Below are 16,446 nucleotides of genomic sequence, written 5' to 3' on the forward strand. Positions count from 1 at the left end.
TGTGGTACATAATTGAGGTTAAAAGGGAGAGGAAGGCAGCCCATCCCTGTGGCAGCTTACTACAGGAGATGAGAAGCAGAATAGAATGTTGGTAAGGTGGCCAGACCTACTTGGGCCCAGGAGTTTTGACCTAGTTTTTTTCTCTGAGTGTAGAACCAGAGAGTAAGCCACAGCCATATGTGGAACTTTTAATACATTGTGACCCTGCATGTGAGGAAACAAGGCTCATGGGTGCCTGGAAATGTGACTCAAGGATGAAAATTCTCTTCTACTGGGGAGGAGCCTCCTTTCCTCTATACTTAAAATGACATTCCCACCCTTCAATAATTTGGTGCCCAGTCAATGTTTCCAGTCTTCTCTCTCACCTGTCTCCCCGTTGTATCCAAGAACTTGTCAAAATGCACTAAACAAGCTGGACTTATCTACATTTCTTTTGCTCACACTATCTTCTCATTCTGGAATTTCCTTCTCATTCATCTGGTGAACTTTGAAATCCAGCTCAAGAATTATTTTCTCTTAAAAGACTTCTTTTATTTTCTGAGGCAGAATTAGTTTTTTCTTTGTCATGATATTATTTCTGTATCTGGCTCCCCCACTAAACTGAACTTTATGAGGACAAGGACCATGTATTTTTTATCATCATTGTGCCTCTGGTACTTAGTGTGCCTGGCATTTAGTAGACATTAAAAGTAAACTTTTTGAAAAAAACTTAATGAGTGAATAAGTGCAGGAAGGTAAGGGATATGGGGGCTGCCTTGCCAATATGTGTCTATTTGAATACCTTATGAGATCTCTTTAGAGAAGCAAGGCTACTGAGACAAAGGAGCCAAGCACAAAGCCAGTAAATGTTGCGTGAGTAGGGACTACACCTAAATGGCTGTTTATCTCAAAGCACTGAAAGCTAAGTTAAAGGGAATGCTGTGTGCTTACTGGTTAATTAGTGGTATAGTCTGCTGGGGCTGCCATAAAAAGTACCACATCTGGGTGCTTAAACAACAGAAATGTATTGTTTCACAATTCTGGAGACTAGATGTCTGAAATCAAGGTTGGTTTTTGTTATTTCTGTCAGAGCTGGTTATACGAATTGGGTCATTCTTGACATACCCATGGCACCTGCTTCAAGAATTTTTGCAAGCCCAGCTGCTGAAACAGCTTGCTCTTACTCTAAGGCCAGTTTTACCTTATGGCTGCTGAAATGGCTGGCCATGACTCTTAAGACTATTTTTACCTACAGCTGTCCCTCACCTACAGATCTTGCCAACTCTGAAAAACTTCAATAGTGCCAATGAGTTTTCTTTCAAAACAATGTAGCATTTCTGTAATAAAACTCCCAATCCTTTCTTTGTTCTTTGAATTTTCTGGAGACCATCCCAGCCTGTGTGCATGCCCCAAATTGCAATTTTGTTTTTCCCAAATGTTTTCTTTAGAGATTGGTCTCTGTATATTTTGAGTTTGACACTTCCAAGGGCTGTTAGGGAAGGATGTCCTAGGCCTCTCTCTTTGGCTTGTAGGTGATGTTGTCTCTGGGTCTTCACATGGCATTCCTTCTGTATTTATCTGTTTATGTCCAAGATTTCCCTTTTTATAAGGATACCAGTCATTTTGGGTTAGGACCCACCCTAATCTCAACTAATTAAATCTACAACAATGCTATTTCCAAATAAAGTTACATTCTGAGGTACTGAGAGTTAGGACTTCAACATATGAATTTTGGGGGGGTGACAATTCAATCCCTAACAGGTTCACTGAGGGTGAATTTGGTGAGTACCCTTGTATAGAATTAGCTTTAATATTTTCTGCTAGTTTGTTACTGGAGTATAAAAATGGCACTGATTTTTGGGTGCTGATTTTGTGTCCTGCAACATTACTGAAATTGTTAATCAGCTGTAAGAATTTTTTGGTAGAGTCTATAGGTTTTTCTATATATAAGATCATTTCATCTGCAGACAAGGACAGTTTGACTTTGTCCTCTCCAACCTGGATTCTTCTTATTTTTTTCTCTTGACTGATTGCTCTGGCTAGTACCTCCAGTACTGTGTTAAATAGGAGTGGTGAGAGTGGGTATCCTTGTCTTGTTCCTGTTCTTACGGGAAAAGCTTTTAGCTTTTCCCCATTCAGGATGATATTGGTGATTGATTTGTCATAAATGGCTTTTATTGTATTGAGATAATTTCCAGCTATACAGTAAAAAAACCAAATAATCCAATTAAAAAATTGGCAAAGGAAATGAATAGACATTTTTCAAAGGAAGACATACAAACGGCCAACAAGTACATGAAAAAATGCTCAGCATCACTAGCCATCAGAGAAACACAAATCAAAACCACATTGAGACATCACTTCACCCCAGATAGACTGGCCATTATTAAAAAGACTGAGAATAACAAGTGCTGGAGAGGATGTGGAGAAAGGGGAACTCTTCTATACTCTTGGTGGAACTGTAAATTAACACAGCCATTATGGAAAATAGTATGGAGTTTCCTCAAACAACTACAGATACAACTACCATATGATCCAGCAATCCCAGTACTGGATATCTATCCAAAGGAATGGAAATCATGATGTCAAGAGGATACTTGCACTCCAATGTTCATTGCAGCTCTTTGTGTTCATCAACAGACAACTGGATAAGGAAAATGTGGTATTTATACACAATGGAATACTAAGCCATAAAAAAGAATGAAATTCTTCCATTTGCAGCAACATGGATGAGTCTGGAGAAAATTATGTTAAGTGAAATAAGCCAGATAAAGAAAGAGAAATACTGCATGTTCTCACTTATAACTGGCTGCTGGGTAAGGAATGAAGGAAAGAAAGAAAGAAAAAAGACCACAACAATACATTGAACTTTCAGAAGGAGAGAACAAACCTAAGGATACCAGAGATAAGGGGGAGGGAGGGAAAGGGTTTGGGAAGTGATAGGTCAGGTAAAGGGCATAAGGAAATATGATTTGTAAGAATGAATATGCTAATAATAAATAATAAAAATTAAATATTTAGCCAGTTAAAAAAAAAGAATTAGCTTTAATAATTTATCGTAAGAACTTTGCAAATGCCATGGAGTATTTTACTAAAGCAAACAAGTAATAAAGGCAATTTTTCAGAAATTCCTTCTACCTTTTACCTTTTATTTTATTTTGAATCTGTAAAATGTTTTCAGAATGAGTACAGTGTTTATGTAACCACTGACTGTGAGAGTATTTACGTCCTGGGTAATATTGGGAAATACACTTATCTGGTCCTGTATTTTCTTATCTGTAAAATGAGAGGATTAAACTCAATAGTCTCCATCTCAAAAATCTCTGAAAGCTTACAGTTCTTTGAAGTCCTTTCTTTACGGATCAATGGGGGAGCTTAGACAAACATTTTAAAATGTGTGAAGAATGTTTGCTACATAAGATGTTAATAATTTAATGCAGAACAAACAATATATGGCTGGAGACAAGACATATGAGAGAAATCACCTTCAGGCTTCTATTTCTACTACCCCCATGATTCTATCTTCCTTTTCTAAGTGCGCAGGAAATTTTCCTAGTCTGTTATTAATCACTGACTTGTCCTTCTTTTCATCGTTTGGTTTTTCTCATATACATACAATGTAAGCTGTCCTCCTCAGTGCCTGGAAGCAGTGCCAGCCCTATAGTAGATGTCCAATAAATATTTAATGAAAGAATGAATGGAGGCAAGAGGTGACATGGTGTTGCGAACTGTGTGTAGTTTGGGCACCCTTGTGAGTAGATGTGAGGAAACAAGATCCTTTCACTGTCAAGGCATCTATATTGGCTAGGGAAGCATGTGTTCACGGGTGCATGTGTGCACACTATGCCAACCCAGAGTGATAAATGGGTTTATGCACGCTTGTGGATGATAAGGGTGGTTTTAGAATTTCCCTTAGTTAAGAATCATGACGCAACAGTCCAAAAGTAGCATCATCTCTGAAAGCCATGTGGTCCCACACTGCTCTCAAATTTCTGCTCTTTTTATGCTCTAAGTAGACTGTGGCCGTCTGATAGAATAACCAGCCACTGTAGCTTTCTGTAGTAACTAACCCAGGGCTTTCTAGAAGGGAGTGGGAGGGGAAGCTCGAAGAGGTCATTCGAGGACTCAAAGTGTGACCAGACTGGCCCTAACTGCGTAGTGTGGCTTCAGGCTGAGCAGGCATAAAAATCAAAACCCCCGTCCCCCCATCCGACCGCTCCAAGGTATTCCTAGCTATTGGAACTCTAGGTATCCTAGGTAACCAAAAGATTCAGATGGTGAGAGACGCTTCCGAGGGTGGGGAGAGCTCCCAACGGAGGGTGGAGCTCCTCAGGTCGGGATTGGCCAAAGCCTGAGCGCAGGAGCACGGAGGAGGGCGCGCCAGCCCGCTCTGCGCAGCCGCGGGGAGGCCCCGCCCACCGGGAAGGCCCCGCCCACGAAATAAGCCAGATAAAGAAAGAGAAATACTGCATGTTCTCACTTATAACTGGCTGCTGGGTAAGGAATGAAGGAAAGAAAGAAAGAAAAAAGACCACAACAATACATTGAACTTTCAGAAGGAGAGAACAAACCTAAGGATACCAGAGATAAGGGGGAGGGTGGCCCCACAGCTGGCCGGAGTGCGCGGACGGTGGGTGGAAGAGGATGAGCGCCGCAGCGCGCAGCGGTCGCCGCCGGGCGCGAGTGTCCCGCCTGGTGTCCTTCAGCGCGAGCCACCGGCTGTACAGGTGGGTTGTGTCCACGGGGGCCAATGGGGCGGGCCGGGGAACGTCACGGGGGGAGGGGCTGGGGGCGTGCTTACGTGCGCGCGCTGGAGCCCTGCGACGGGGACGCGTGATGGTTGGGCCACGTTGCGGCCCCGGGCAGCCCGCAACAAGAACGGTAGTGACTGCCGGAGGTGACCGAGCTCGAGAGAAGGAGGTGGAGCGTGGTGGTTAACAAGCCGTCTGCGGAGGAAGACGGGCCGGATTGGGAACCCAGAGGCTGCAGTCCAGCTCTGTGCCCCGAAATAATGTCTTTGTCCCCCAAAGTCCCTTAGTATAGCTCACAAGGTTGCTGTGAAGTTCAACGAGTTGAACTCGCCCAGGTTACACAGTACCCGGCACGTCGTAAACACTCGATAAACGTTAGCTAATGTTACATGCCGGGAGCATTAGTGACCGTACCTCATATAATAAGGCAAATTTTGTACCTTTTTACTGAAGATAAAATGAGCCAGATGTTCAGTCTCCTAAGCAAGCAGCACGGTTGGAATTTGAACCCCAGCACTAAGACTGCTTCACTGTGCTTGAGTGGATTTTGTGAGTTTTACCACTCACCAGCAAGCTCCACTTTCTTTTTTTTTTTTTTTTTTCTAAAAGATGACCAGCAAGGGGATCTTAACCCTTGACTTGGTGTTGTCAGCACCACATTCACCCAGTGAACTAACCGGCCATCCCGATATGGGATCTGAACCCGGGGCCTTGGTGTTATCAGCACCGCACTCTCCGGAGTGAGCCACAGGCCGGCCCCAAGCTCCACTTTCAGAAACCCCGTTTCCTCATTGGAAAATGAGAATAGTCATTTCTCTCTGACAGTGTTCATCCTTTTATTCGGTGGCTTAACTGATTTCGTGCTAGGCAACAGGGATCAGCACACCGTGGTCACTGCCTCTTGTCTTGAATTTACAATCTGGCCAGTTATAGTGAGAGAGTTTTGCGCAAAAGCTTTGTGAACGTCAGTGCTCTAGAAGTGAGAAGTGAGCAGGACAAGTGGAGGGAATAATAAAGAAGACCTCAAAAAGAAAGAGGAGTGTAATAGGAATCTCAAACATATGAGGGTGGTAAGGCCCCATAGAAGGTGCAAAGTTGATTGGGCAGGTAGAGGTACAAAAATTCATTAAATTGTTCTCTGTCTGGAACAACAGCTAAGTATTATAATTTAAAAATTACACTTAATTTGAATATCCCTAACTGGACTGGTAGAGTTATCATCAGGCAATCGGTGAGGCATGGTAAAGCAAGGTTGTTCAAGAGGAGACTTACTAGGTCATTTCAAGAGAAATGAGGTTTTAAGCTGCTTGAAGACAAGCATCTTTTTGTGGTTTTCATTACATGCTCTTGCTTCATTCAGCACATGCCTAACACACAGTTGCTACTCAGTAAATGTTTGTGGAATTGAACAATAGAAGGACCATGAGCAAGTCACTTCTTGAAATCTTGCTGTGGAACAAGGGGATTGGATTTAAGGTTTGTTTATGCTAATTTGTATGGTATAGTAGTCTAATTAAGAAGCATGTATACACTGGTTTCTGATGTATAGCTGAGTAATGAAATCAGAGCGATTTATGACTCTCCATTTGGTCAGCTAAAGAACTTTTTAAAGACCAAAGCAAATAATATATGTAGGGAGAAGAGAAGAGGTTTGAAAGTGATACTTGTGTAATGCTGGCTTTTTTTTTCTGTCAGCAAATCTCTGAGTAATGAAGAAAACTTGAAACTGTTTGGGAAATGCAGCAATCCAAATGGCCATGGGCACAACTATAAAGGTAGGAGAAAAACTGCTGAAATTTTATCCCTTCAATAAGGGTGTAAGGGTGTTCTGCAAATACAGGCATAATAAGTAAGAAACTTACAGACAGAATGCTTTGAGCCTTGAATGAGAAGTTAAATGGAAGTTCAAAACAAAAACATCTGTTGTGTTGGTCGGATGTGCCTTAAGTGTTATCTCTCAGTTGTCTGCTCTGTTATGGATAGTCCAAAGTGATGAATGGTTTAAAGAATTTTTTTCCTTGATCTTAGAGTGCATAGAGATTTTCTGGACAGCATGTTTCCTTCTGATTAGGTACAGCTGAGGCTACTGTTAAAATTAGATTGTATTCTTTGAGTAAATAATGAATGACAATAGGGGAATATTGCCTAGGAATGTACTGTAAAGCAGGAAAATAGGTTGGGTCTAAAACTTTGCCAACATTGTTCCAAGAAAGTAATATGTGCAAGGATAAGAGACTTGATTCTTTGAGATACAGCTGATGCCTCAAAAAACAGCTACGAAAGCCACAGTGTGGTGGCGTAAAAAAGGACAAGGTGTCAGACAATCAGGATTTCTAGCTTAGTTACTGCCTCGTACATGATCTATGATCTCTCTCAATCTCAGTGTACTCATTTCTCATGTAATACCTAATGATGTTTGTATATAGCTGAAAAAAAATTTATAAATGTTATTAATTTGTAAAGTACTGATCATCAGGATTTTTCGAATGCTTCCTACAAGCACTTGTTAATTTACAAAGCATTTTGTAAACCTTGTACATTTGTGTGAGTAAAAGGATAAGAGTTTAAAGCCTAGTAGTAGTTTTGCTTGTTCAGGAAGGCACTGCCCAGAATTGGACCAGTTCAGTGTATAGCTGGACATCTGAATGTACATTTTCCACTTTTACAGGCAGAGGTTGAGCACCATCTCCATCCTTCCTAGTGCATCAACATTATAAGCAGATTTATACCTTTGTGGCCTTAACTAAGGACTTCTGCTTAGCAAAGCTCCTACTAAGATCGTCTGTCTTGGTTGAGTCTTGCTTGCTTGATAAAAAAAAAATCTTAACTAAAAGAACAAATGTTTTGAGGAAAATATAAGTATAGTTTTGGGGGACAGAGATCTAATATTTAATTTATGTTGCTACTTGTGCTTGGATGTTAAACTGTTGAAAGTCATGCTGTGTTTTTGGTATTTTGTTTTTTTCCCCATAGTTGTGGTGACACTATATGGAGAGGTACGTGCTAAAAAATATTTGTGGTTTGTGCAGATTGATGGGCCCTCTTTCAGCCATCGTGATGGATTTTGTGTTGAAAACTTCTGTTCCAATCAGTATTGCTTCATTGTTTGCCTGTGTGTGTGGTGAGCAGCTGCCATTCCAGGCCTCTCTTCTCCCAAAGTGTTGTCTTTAATGTGCTGTGTGCAGACAGGTAGAAGAGCTGTACAATGAAAAGGATTCCTGAAGCACATGGTGCTTCCATGCTGAGATTAATGATTGTCTCTGCAAATGTGGGCACAATCTCTGCACGTTGTATAGCCTTTAATAATTTGCCAATGGTTTAAACATGGAGAGCCTATTAGAGTAATACTTACCTTTATTTATTCTTTAGATTGATCCTGTTACAGGAATGGTTATGAATTTGACTGACCTCAAAAAACATTTGGAGGTAATGTCATGTTGGGTGCTTATTATGTGCTGTCCCCTAAGTATAATATTTGGCAGCCCCTTTCTACTGCCCTAACAAGTTATCTCCTGTGGTACCATGACTCTGTGAGTGGAATTGGGTGTGGGAGTGGCAGAGGAGTTGGAGAAACTTTTCCCAGCCTTCTAAAGGTATTTGGATGACTTAATGGAAATTAGTCACAGTTGTGTCACAGTGATGGGAAGAAATGTAGCATGCTTACCTGTATTCCTTGCTGGAATATCCTGATTTCCTCCATTTAACAAATTCTGCCCTTCCTTCAAGACGCAGCTTTCTCCTCTAAGCTTTCTGTTCCTCTTCTGAATATTCCTTGTACCTTTGCTCACTCTGGCTCTATTTTAAACTCACTAGGGCAGTTCATCATAGAGATAACTCACAAGAAGGTGCTCAGTGAAGAGCTTACTGATTATGTCATTCTAGAATTCTTGCATTGTAAGAGACTTTAGAGATTACCCAAACCAACTTCATCCCTAGGATTAAGATTGAGAAATGCTGAACAATTAACTGACTTGCCCCAGGTTATATGGTAAGTCATTTGCAAAGCTGGGAGTGGTTTTCCTTCCATTCGGCTGTTCTTATTATTCTGTCATTTCACCTGTTTATTTAGTTCATTTCAGCTCTGCAATTTACTTTGTTCTGAAATTTGACATTTGTTTCATAAAAATTATGTTAATAATCATTACTTCCTTCACATTTCTTCTTATCTATGTGTTCAACAAATTTGCCTACTTTGCCTCAGTTTTTGAGCTAAGTACTGGTAATACAAAGGTGAATGAGACATAGCTCACAGAGTATGTACTTACTTTTTCTAGGAGCTTAAGAAATAATTTAAGTGCTCAATAACTTGGTTGAATAAATAAGAGAACAAGTGAACAAATAGCACCGTGCTCAGAGTACTTCAGAAAAGTTGTAAAGACAGAGTTCCCACATTTACTGAGGATGTAAAATGTATACCCCAAAGTGTTGTACAAGACAAGACAGCAATATGAGAGGTCTCAAGCAAACATATGATTAAATACTAGAGGAGGGGTTCTCTATGGTTTTTTCTGCTTTTGTGTACCTGAAGAATACCACACGCTCCCATCAGTAAAAGTGGCTCATCATAGCATATGAAGTGAAGTTATAGCCCTGCAGAAAAGGCTTTAGTGTAGAAGTTGGGACTGAAACTGGGAATGAAGATAAAGATATTTATTTTCTTGATATACTGGTGGAACTTCCCTTCATTTGATTTACTTCAAAAGCTGTCTGATTTAGGAATTACTCTTTTTATGATTCTAGCTTTACTCAAGAAATGATTGCTATTATTGTTATTAATGTACCCTTTTTGAAACCATGCCATATAGAAAATTAGATTGTTTTATAAATGCTTAGATTTTGTATAATATCTAAGAGTAAAAACCTCCAAAGAATAAGGCAATTAAATCCTTGCTAATGACAAGGGAAAACATTATGTTAATATATATAAGCATTGGTGAGTAATAGTCTTTGCATGTTGGTCTTTTTTTCTTCTAAGAACCCAAGCCCATTCTTAAATTAGTCCTCATAGCAGAAATTTAGAATTATTTACATAATTTCAGTCTAGGTCTGCTTTATAAAATGTAATGCTCACTAGATCTTTGTCCTAATGATACTGTGGCATTGTTCCATAGGTGAGACTGTTATGGAAAGGTGTTCTGATAACTTTTTGGACAGAATTCAAGAAGTATTAAACTGAATTCTGAATCACAATGGCTTGTGTTACAAGAAAGCTCCAGGAATTCTTTACTTTTTGGTTTCTTGCCTCTTTGCATTCAGTAACAATGATAGCTAATCATTACAGAGAGCTGGGCCTGACTTTATTTTACAACTTTAAACTTTGTTAGATTGCTTTGAAAGACACAGGTATAGAACTTACAAGTATTGAGTTAGTGGCTAAATGATAAAGTTTAGAGGCACAGGTGGAACACATTGGAATTTGAGTCAAAAATGGAGTCAATGATTTTTTCCTTTGTTTTGTCTCTAGGAGGCAATTATGAAGCCCCTGGATCATAAGAATCTGGATGCAGATGTGCCATACTTTGCAGATGTTGTAAGGTGGGTGTCACTATTTGCCTTAGACAGACGGTAAGAAAGAATTGATTTTAACATTTTATCTGATTGCTGTTGATTTCTAAAGTTTTAGTTTAATGATGTCTTTCAAAACTAGAATTTCTGTTTTTTGTCAATATTAAATGTGAAATTTTGCTTATTATTTGCATTTTGAACGTTTTTTTCTTTCTTTTTTTCTACAGCACAACAGAAAATGTAGCTGTATATATATGGGAAAACCTTCAGAAACTTCTTCCTATGGGAACTCTTTATAAAGTAAAAGTGTATGAAACTGACAATAATGTGGTAGTCTATAAAGGAGAATAGCTCTTAAAGATTAACGTTGTAGAAAGACTACTTTCTTTCTGTATTTGGAAAAGGTCTTTATCCCCTGGAATGTTAAGGAATCACCATGTAATTGTTGTACCTCCACATTGTGTTCTGGAATGCCTGATTTATTGAAATCATCGTAAGACCTGTTATACATTTAAATCTATTTTTATCATTTAGAGAGTTTTATTTATAGATTAAAAATCACTTTATTTTCCACAAAACGTTTTGGTGTGGAATTATTTGAAAGCAAAAGAAATCTATTTTTATTGTTTTCTCTGTTATCTCATTCTTACTATTCATTTTTTCTTGTTATAATATAAATGGTAAAAACATGTGACTTACAGTAGGCGAATCTTATAAAGAATAAAATTCAGATGACCACAAAGTCTGGAGACAATGTATGTATTTTTTAATAGTTTGAACTCCCTTGATTACTTCTTTTTTGGGATCTAAAAGCACCAATTTTGGTCAATAAAAAGCAGACACACAAATCATCTTAGGGCAGTGCATTGCAGATGCATGTACAAAGTGATGGAAATGCTGATTTTGTGCACATTGTTCATTGCAATTTTGCACAGCTTATTGAACTATAAAGTGCTAGTAAGGAACAACACATTGAACATATCACAGAATATCAGTAAATTATTATGTGTATGTCAACATAAAAAGGATCTACTACTCTGTAAAGCATTTCCTGTATACAGTTTTTCCTAATTGATCCCATTTTGATCTGATCAAAAACTTACCTGCTTAAGTTGAACTATATTCTTGGCATTCATTGCTGGTATCTTTTCCTCACGTCTAAATCCACGAGAATGGATTTGCTTGCTTCGTACAAAGAACTGTTCTCTCTTGTGTTCTCATTTGTATTCTAAACTACTTAAATACAGGGTTTTCTTTTTCTTTCCATGTAGCATCTGGTATACCGTGGATTCTCAGAATGTTACTGCCTGAAAATAGCAAAGGCACTTATGCAGTGATTACTATTCTAGAAGAATTTGCAAAGGAGTTTCATTTTGGAGAGTTAGTAACTGCAGGAATTTTATTATACATTTTGACAGTAATGCAATGCCCTTAATTAAATTTGAATTGTGTTTTAGTTATTAAACACAATTTTTATTTATAAAGAATATTTTGTATTGATTACTTGAAAGGCAGGATAACTGTCATTCATTAAGGTACTTTATGGTTTTTTTTTTTTTTGGTGATTTTCTTTATTGTCTAGCATTTCATCACAAGAATATACATTTATTTATGCATTCTACTGTTTTTTTTTTATAAAATTTTTTTTCCCTTGAGCTTTTTTTTAAAATTTTTTTTTTATTTTGTCAATATACAATGTGGTTGATTATTATGACGCATCACTGAAACCTCCCTCCCTCCTCCCTCTCCCCCCTCCCACCCAAGAATGTCCTTTCCGTTTGCTTGTTGTAACACCTTCAAAGAAATTGTAGTTGTTATATCTTCTTCCCCCCTCCCCCCGGTTTGTGTGTGTGTGTGTGTGTGTGAGTGAATTTATTTGTGTATTTTTAGCTCCCACCAATAAGTGAGAACATGTGGTATTTCTTTTTCTCTGCCTGACTCGTTTCACTTAATATTATTCTCCCAAGGTCCCTCCATGTTGTTGCAAATGGCAGTATTTCATTCGTTTTTATAGCTGAGTAGTATTCCATTGTGTAGGTAAACTACATTTTCCGTATCCACTCATCTGATGATGGACATTTGGGTTGGTTCCAACTCTTGGCTATTGTAAAGAGTGCTGCAATGAACATTGGGGAACAAGGTACTTTATGTTTTAATTCTCAAAAATACCATGCAAGGCCGGTACTATTCCTATTTTACAGATGAGAAAATTAAAATTGAGAGAGTTTAAGCTACTTACTTGATCAGATCACTGAACAAATAAATTGCAAACTGGGTGTTTGACATTCAGGGTCCTTCTGACTCCAAAATAGACCCTGAAAAAGGGACAATATATGTGTATTTCCAGATTTTTTAAAAAATACCAAATTTGCACATCTGATATATTAGAAAAACATTATTTTTTTTAGTAACATTGACAATCCAGATTATTCATGATTTGCTTCAAGAGAACATTTTTTTTTTCTACTTGATCTCCTTAGGAAAGTAAGAATTTTGTCTCTCCATCCGTCTGTCTTTGTATGTACGTATGTATGTATGTATCTATCCTGAGTGGATGAATGAATGATTGGAAGGACCAAAGATAGTATGTAGTTGATTTTAAGTCTCCCTGGATGCTGCTATTCCAGACCATATCAAGCTATATTGTAATTACTGCTTTCCCTATTTATTGTTTTTCCACTACTCTGAATTCCTGTGGGCAAAGTCTTCATTCCAAGCAGATTATCTGGTAAATACTACTGAGGAATTTTTTGTTAATTAAATGAATGGCATATTGGTAGAAACTGTTGAAATTTTATAGTGCCTTTTATATACATAATGGACATTCAGTACATATTTTTAGGATTGAACCTGAATGTGTTGAGGCTTGAATTCTAGTCCCAGTGCTGTTAGAATTTAGTTGAGTCATGTTCATCTCTAGGCTTTAGCTTCTTTATCTGTAAAATGAATCCTTAGACTAATGCTTTCTGAAATTGCTTCTACTTCTTTTATATCTAGATGATTTTAAATACCAAATGAGTAAGTATTATTAATTTAGAGATGGAAAAAAATCATTATGAGGTGGTGAGGTTTGAAAAAGCTTAGTGGAGGAGATAAATCCTGAATGGTACTTAAAATGATGGGATAGGGAGAGTGGTGGTTTTGGAATTCAGGAGAAAAGAGGGAATGAATAACTGAAAGGGTAAAATTTCATTAGCGAGGTTTCTAGGGTGGGAATATACAAAACGTATTTTGGATATAGTGACTAGATTAATCTCAGTAGAGTGACATGTGAGAGCTAAATGGAAAATAAGCTTGGAAATATAGGATGGGGACAGCCTGGAGGGCCTTGAATGTCAGCTCGGTCTTTATCCTTTAAAGAATAGGGAGCTGTTGAAGTGTTTTTTTTTTTTTTTTAAAGAAGATAACCAGCTGGACAAAGGCAAGCAAGGAAAGCAGTTTCAAAGGTATTGCCAGAATCTAACCATGAGGTGATGGGTTCCTGGACCATAGTGGGGCAGTGGAAATAGAGAAAAGGAATTGAGCTAACATTGTGCAATGCCTACTGTGGTGTCAGGCATTTAGCTAAATACTTTTCATATTACCTCTTTTTATCCCCATTTTAACCATCCTCTGCTGAGTGTACTCATATCAGTTATCTACGATTGCATAACAAATTACCCCCAAACAGCACACATTTCTTATCTCAGTTTCCATGAGCCAGAAAGCCAGGTGGCTTAGCAGGGACCTCTGGCTCAGAGGCACTCACAAGACTGCAGTCATCTCAAGGCTTGACCAGGAAGGATCCAGCTCACTCACGTGGTTGGCAGGATTCAGTTCCTTCCTCTGTTTCTTGCCATATGGGCTCCTTCACAGAGCGTCTCCCCACATGACAGCCTGCTGCATCAGCGAGCAAGTGAGTGAGCAGAAAGGAGTGCCAGCAAGATCCAAGCCACAGTTGTTTGTAACTTAATTACTTTCATCTTGCAGGAGTGAAATGTCAGAGCAGCAGTGGTGGTTTACAATGGAAATTATGGGGTTTGTGGGTAGAGAAATACGAAAACCTTGGAAGCACGACTTGAAATTAAAACCAACTCTAATGTGCGAAGTTAAGAAAAAATAACTTAATATCACAGATATCTCTGTGAACATTATGACCAGAGCTCAGCTATCATTTATATTGCTTTACTTGATGTAATAAAGACCAATCAGTTATATAAATGGCCAGAATAGTACCATCAGTCATGTACATGTGGCCACTGATACACTGGACCTATGATAAGTGATCCATTTGGCTTTTTAAAACTTTTAAATTCCTCCTGGGATTGGAATTGTCTTAAAGATGAGAAACAGACTGCTCATTTTGTGCTATGTCTGGGATATTTCTAGCTTCTCTTGCACATAGAAAAATCATTGTTAGTTTCACACAATTTAACTTTATAGCAAGATCCTGCTGCAAGACACTTTTGGAAAATATGCTGGATAAACACTGTTAAAGTCTCCCCATAGCTGCAGAGAGAATTGCTATTACCACAAAAGAAAAGTAGGGGAAGGTGGTTCTTGCACTGGAAGATTTTCAAAGCAGTAGTTCTGCTTTCAAGTAGCTCATCAGTTGGTTTGCTACCTTCAAAACCCCACCCACTCCCACCAGTGTTCTTCAACCATTCAGACAGAAGAATTTTAATTTTAATTTTAATTTTTTATAACTCATACAATTGTTTCTGCACTTATAAGGTAGAGCCATATATTTTCTCTTTAGTTCAAATACTTAAAATGAAGAAACTTACATCATGGTACATATATTTGATTGATAAATACATTGGCTTAGGACACATTAGGTTAGAAGTAGTTATATATGTAAGAGAATACTTATCAGAAAATGAGCCAAAAAATGTTTGGCAGTAATACTGGTTAAATATTAAATTGATATTTCTTACTTTGCTAGTCTGTAAGTTAGATCATGGACTGTTAGCACTTGGGATGATTTATTTATTTTATTGGTTATGAATATTCATGAGATACAAAGCTCAGACAGAAGAATTAATGATTAAAAAAAAGTGAGAATGCTGTTCTCCTCCCCGCTGCCCTTTTTTGGTAGTCGTTGGCTAAAGAAACAACATTCCAAGCTTGTATTCCTAAAGATGCCCAAGAAACAAGTCCTCAGTACTTAAGCCCAAGTTCATCCTCATCCTGCCTGTTTATTATTCAGTGAAAATTTCTGATTCAGTATGATAATAAGTCTGAACCAAGTTTTCTTTTTTTTAAAAAAATTTTCTTAAATATTCACTTTTTATTAAAAGGAAGTAAAGACTCTAGTCAAGATGATTCAGTGAATTTACCCTTCAATACACTCTCCTCCACTCTAAACACAAAACAACTAAAAATAAAATATAAAAAAGAAAAATATTTAAAAGGCTGAAGCAAGTTTTCAAACCCTTTTCACTTGCAACAAATATCTTAATAGATATAATCACTGTGGCTGGGAACAACCCGAAGAAATAGAAAGTTTAGTGTTGTCCTTGTTAAAATTATTTAATAACAGATAGAACTAAAGATAGGTGTCTTGTGGGCATCTCAAACTTAACATTTCCAAACATGTATTTCTGATTTCTCCTTCAAAACCTGTTTCGTGGGCCAGCCTGTGGCTCACTCGGGAGAGTGTGGTGCTGATAACACCAAGGCCCCGGGTTCGGATCCCATACAGGGATGGCCGGTTCGCTCACTGGGAGAGCGTGGTGCTGACAACACCAAGTCAAGTGTTAAGATCCCCTTACCAGTCATCTTTAAAAAAACAAAAAAACGGGCCGGCCCGGTGGCGCAATGGATAAGTGCGCCGCCTGGGAAGCGCGGCGATGCTCACGCCCGAGGGTTCGGATCCCACATACAGACAGGTTCCCGCTCACTGGCTGAGCGAGGTGCGGGAGCAACACCGAGGGTTCCAGTCCCGTTGCCGGTCCCCGGTCCGGTGCGGGGGCAACACTGAGGGTTGCGATCCATTGCTGGACATGGAAAAAGACAAAAGACAAAACAAAACAAAACAAAAAAAACCAAAACCTGTTTCGCCACCAGTCTTCCATAAAAATGCCACCAACATCCATTTTTTCAGACCAGAAATCTGGAAGTTGTCCTTGATCCCCCCACCTTGCCCCTTACATTTAAGCTATCAGAAAATTCTATTGGTTCTACCTCCAAAATCTATAGTGACTTTTGTCTCTATTATTTCTCCATTTCT

General features: G+C 38.6%; 1 protein-coding gene across 1 annotated transcript; it reads left to right on the forward strand.

Moving 5' to 3' along the window:
• Positions 1-4,597: 4,597 nt before the first annotated feature.
• On the forward strand, positions 4,598-10,977 carry PTS (6-pyruvoyltetrahydropterin synthase). The gene is made up of 6 exons (XM_008579948.1): positions 4,598-4,706; positions 6,426-6,505; positions 7,704-7,726; positions 8,100-8,156; positions 10,195-10,265; positions 10,463-10,977. Exons 1-6 carry the CDS (start codon positions 4,624-4,626, stop codon positions 10,584-10,586), a joined length of 438 nt encoding a protein of 145 aa, XP_008578170.1. The 5' UTR covers positions 4,598-4,623; the 3' UTR covers positions 10,587-10,977.
• Positions 10,978-16,446: the final 5,469 nt, after the last annotated feature.

Source organism: Galeopterus variegatus, unplaced genomic scaffold (assembly GCF_000696425.1).
Source record: "Galeopterus variegatus unplaced genomic scaffold, G_variegatus-3.0.2 Scaffold1986, whole genome shotgun sequence".
Lineage (NCBI taxonomy): Eukaryota > Metazoa > Chordata > Mammalia > Dermoptera > Cynocephalidae > Galeopterus > Galeopterus variegatus.

Bases quoted from the DNA above. Each gene is read 5' to 3' on its own strand.
- PTS (XM_008579948.1), top strand. From the start codon at position 4,624: ATGAGCGCCGCAGCGCGCAGCGGTCGCCGCCGGGCGCGAGTGTCCCGC. The intron at 6,506-7,703 runs GTAGGAGAAAAA...TTTTCCCCATAG, and splicing joins CCATGGGCACAACTATAAAG to TTGTGGTGACACTATATGGA. The intron at 7,727-8,099 runs GTACGTGCTAAA...TTTATTCTTTAG, and splicing joins TGGTGACACTATATGGAGAG to ATTGATCCTGTTACAGGAAT.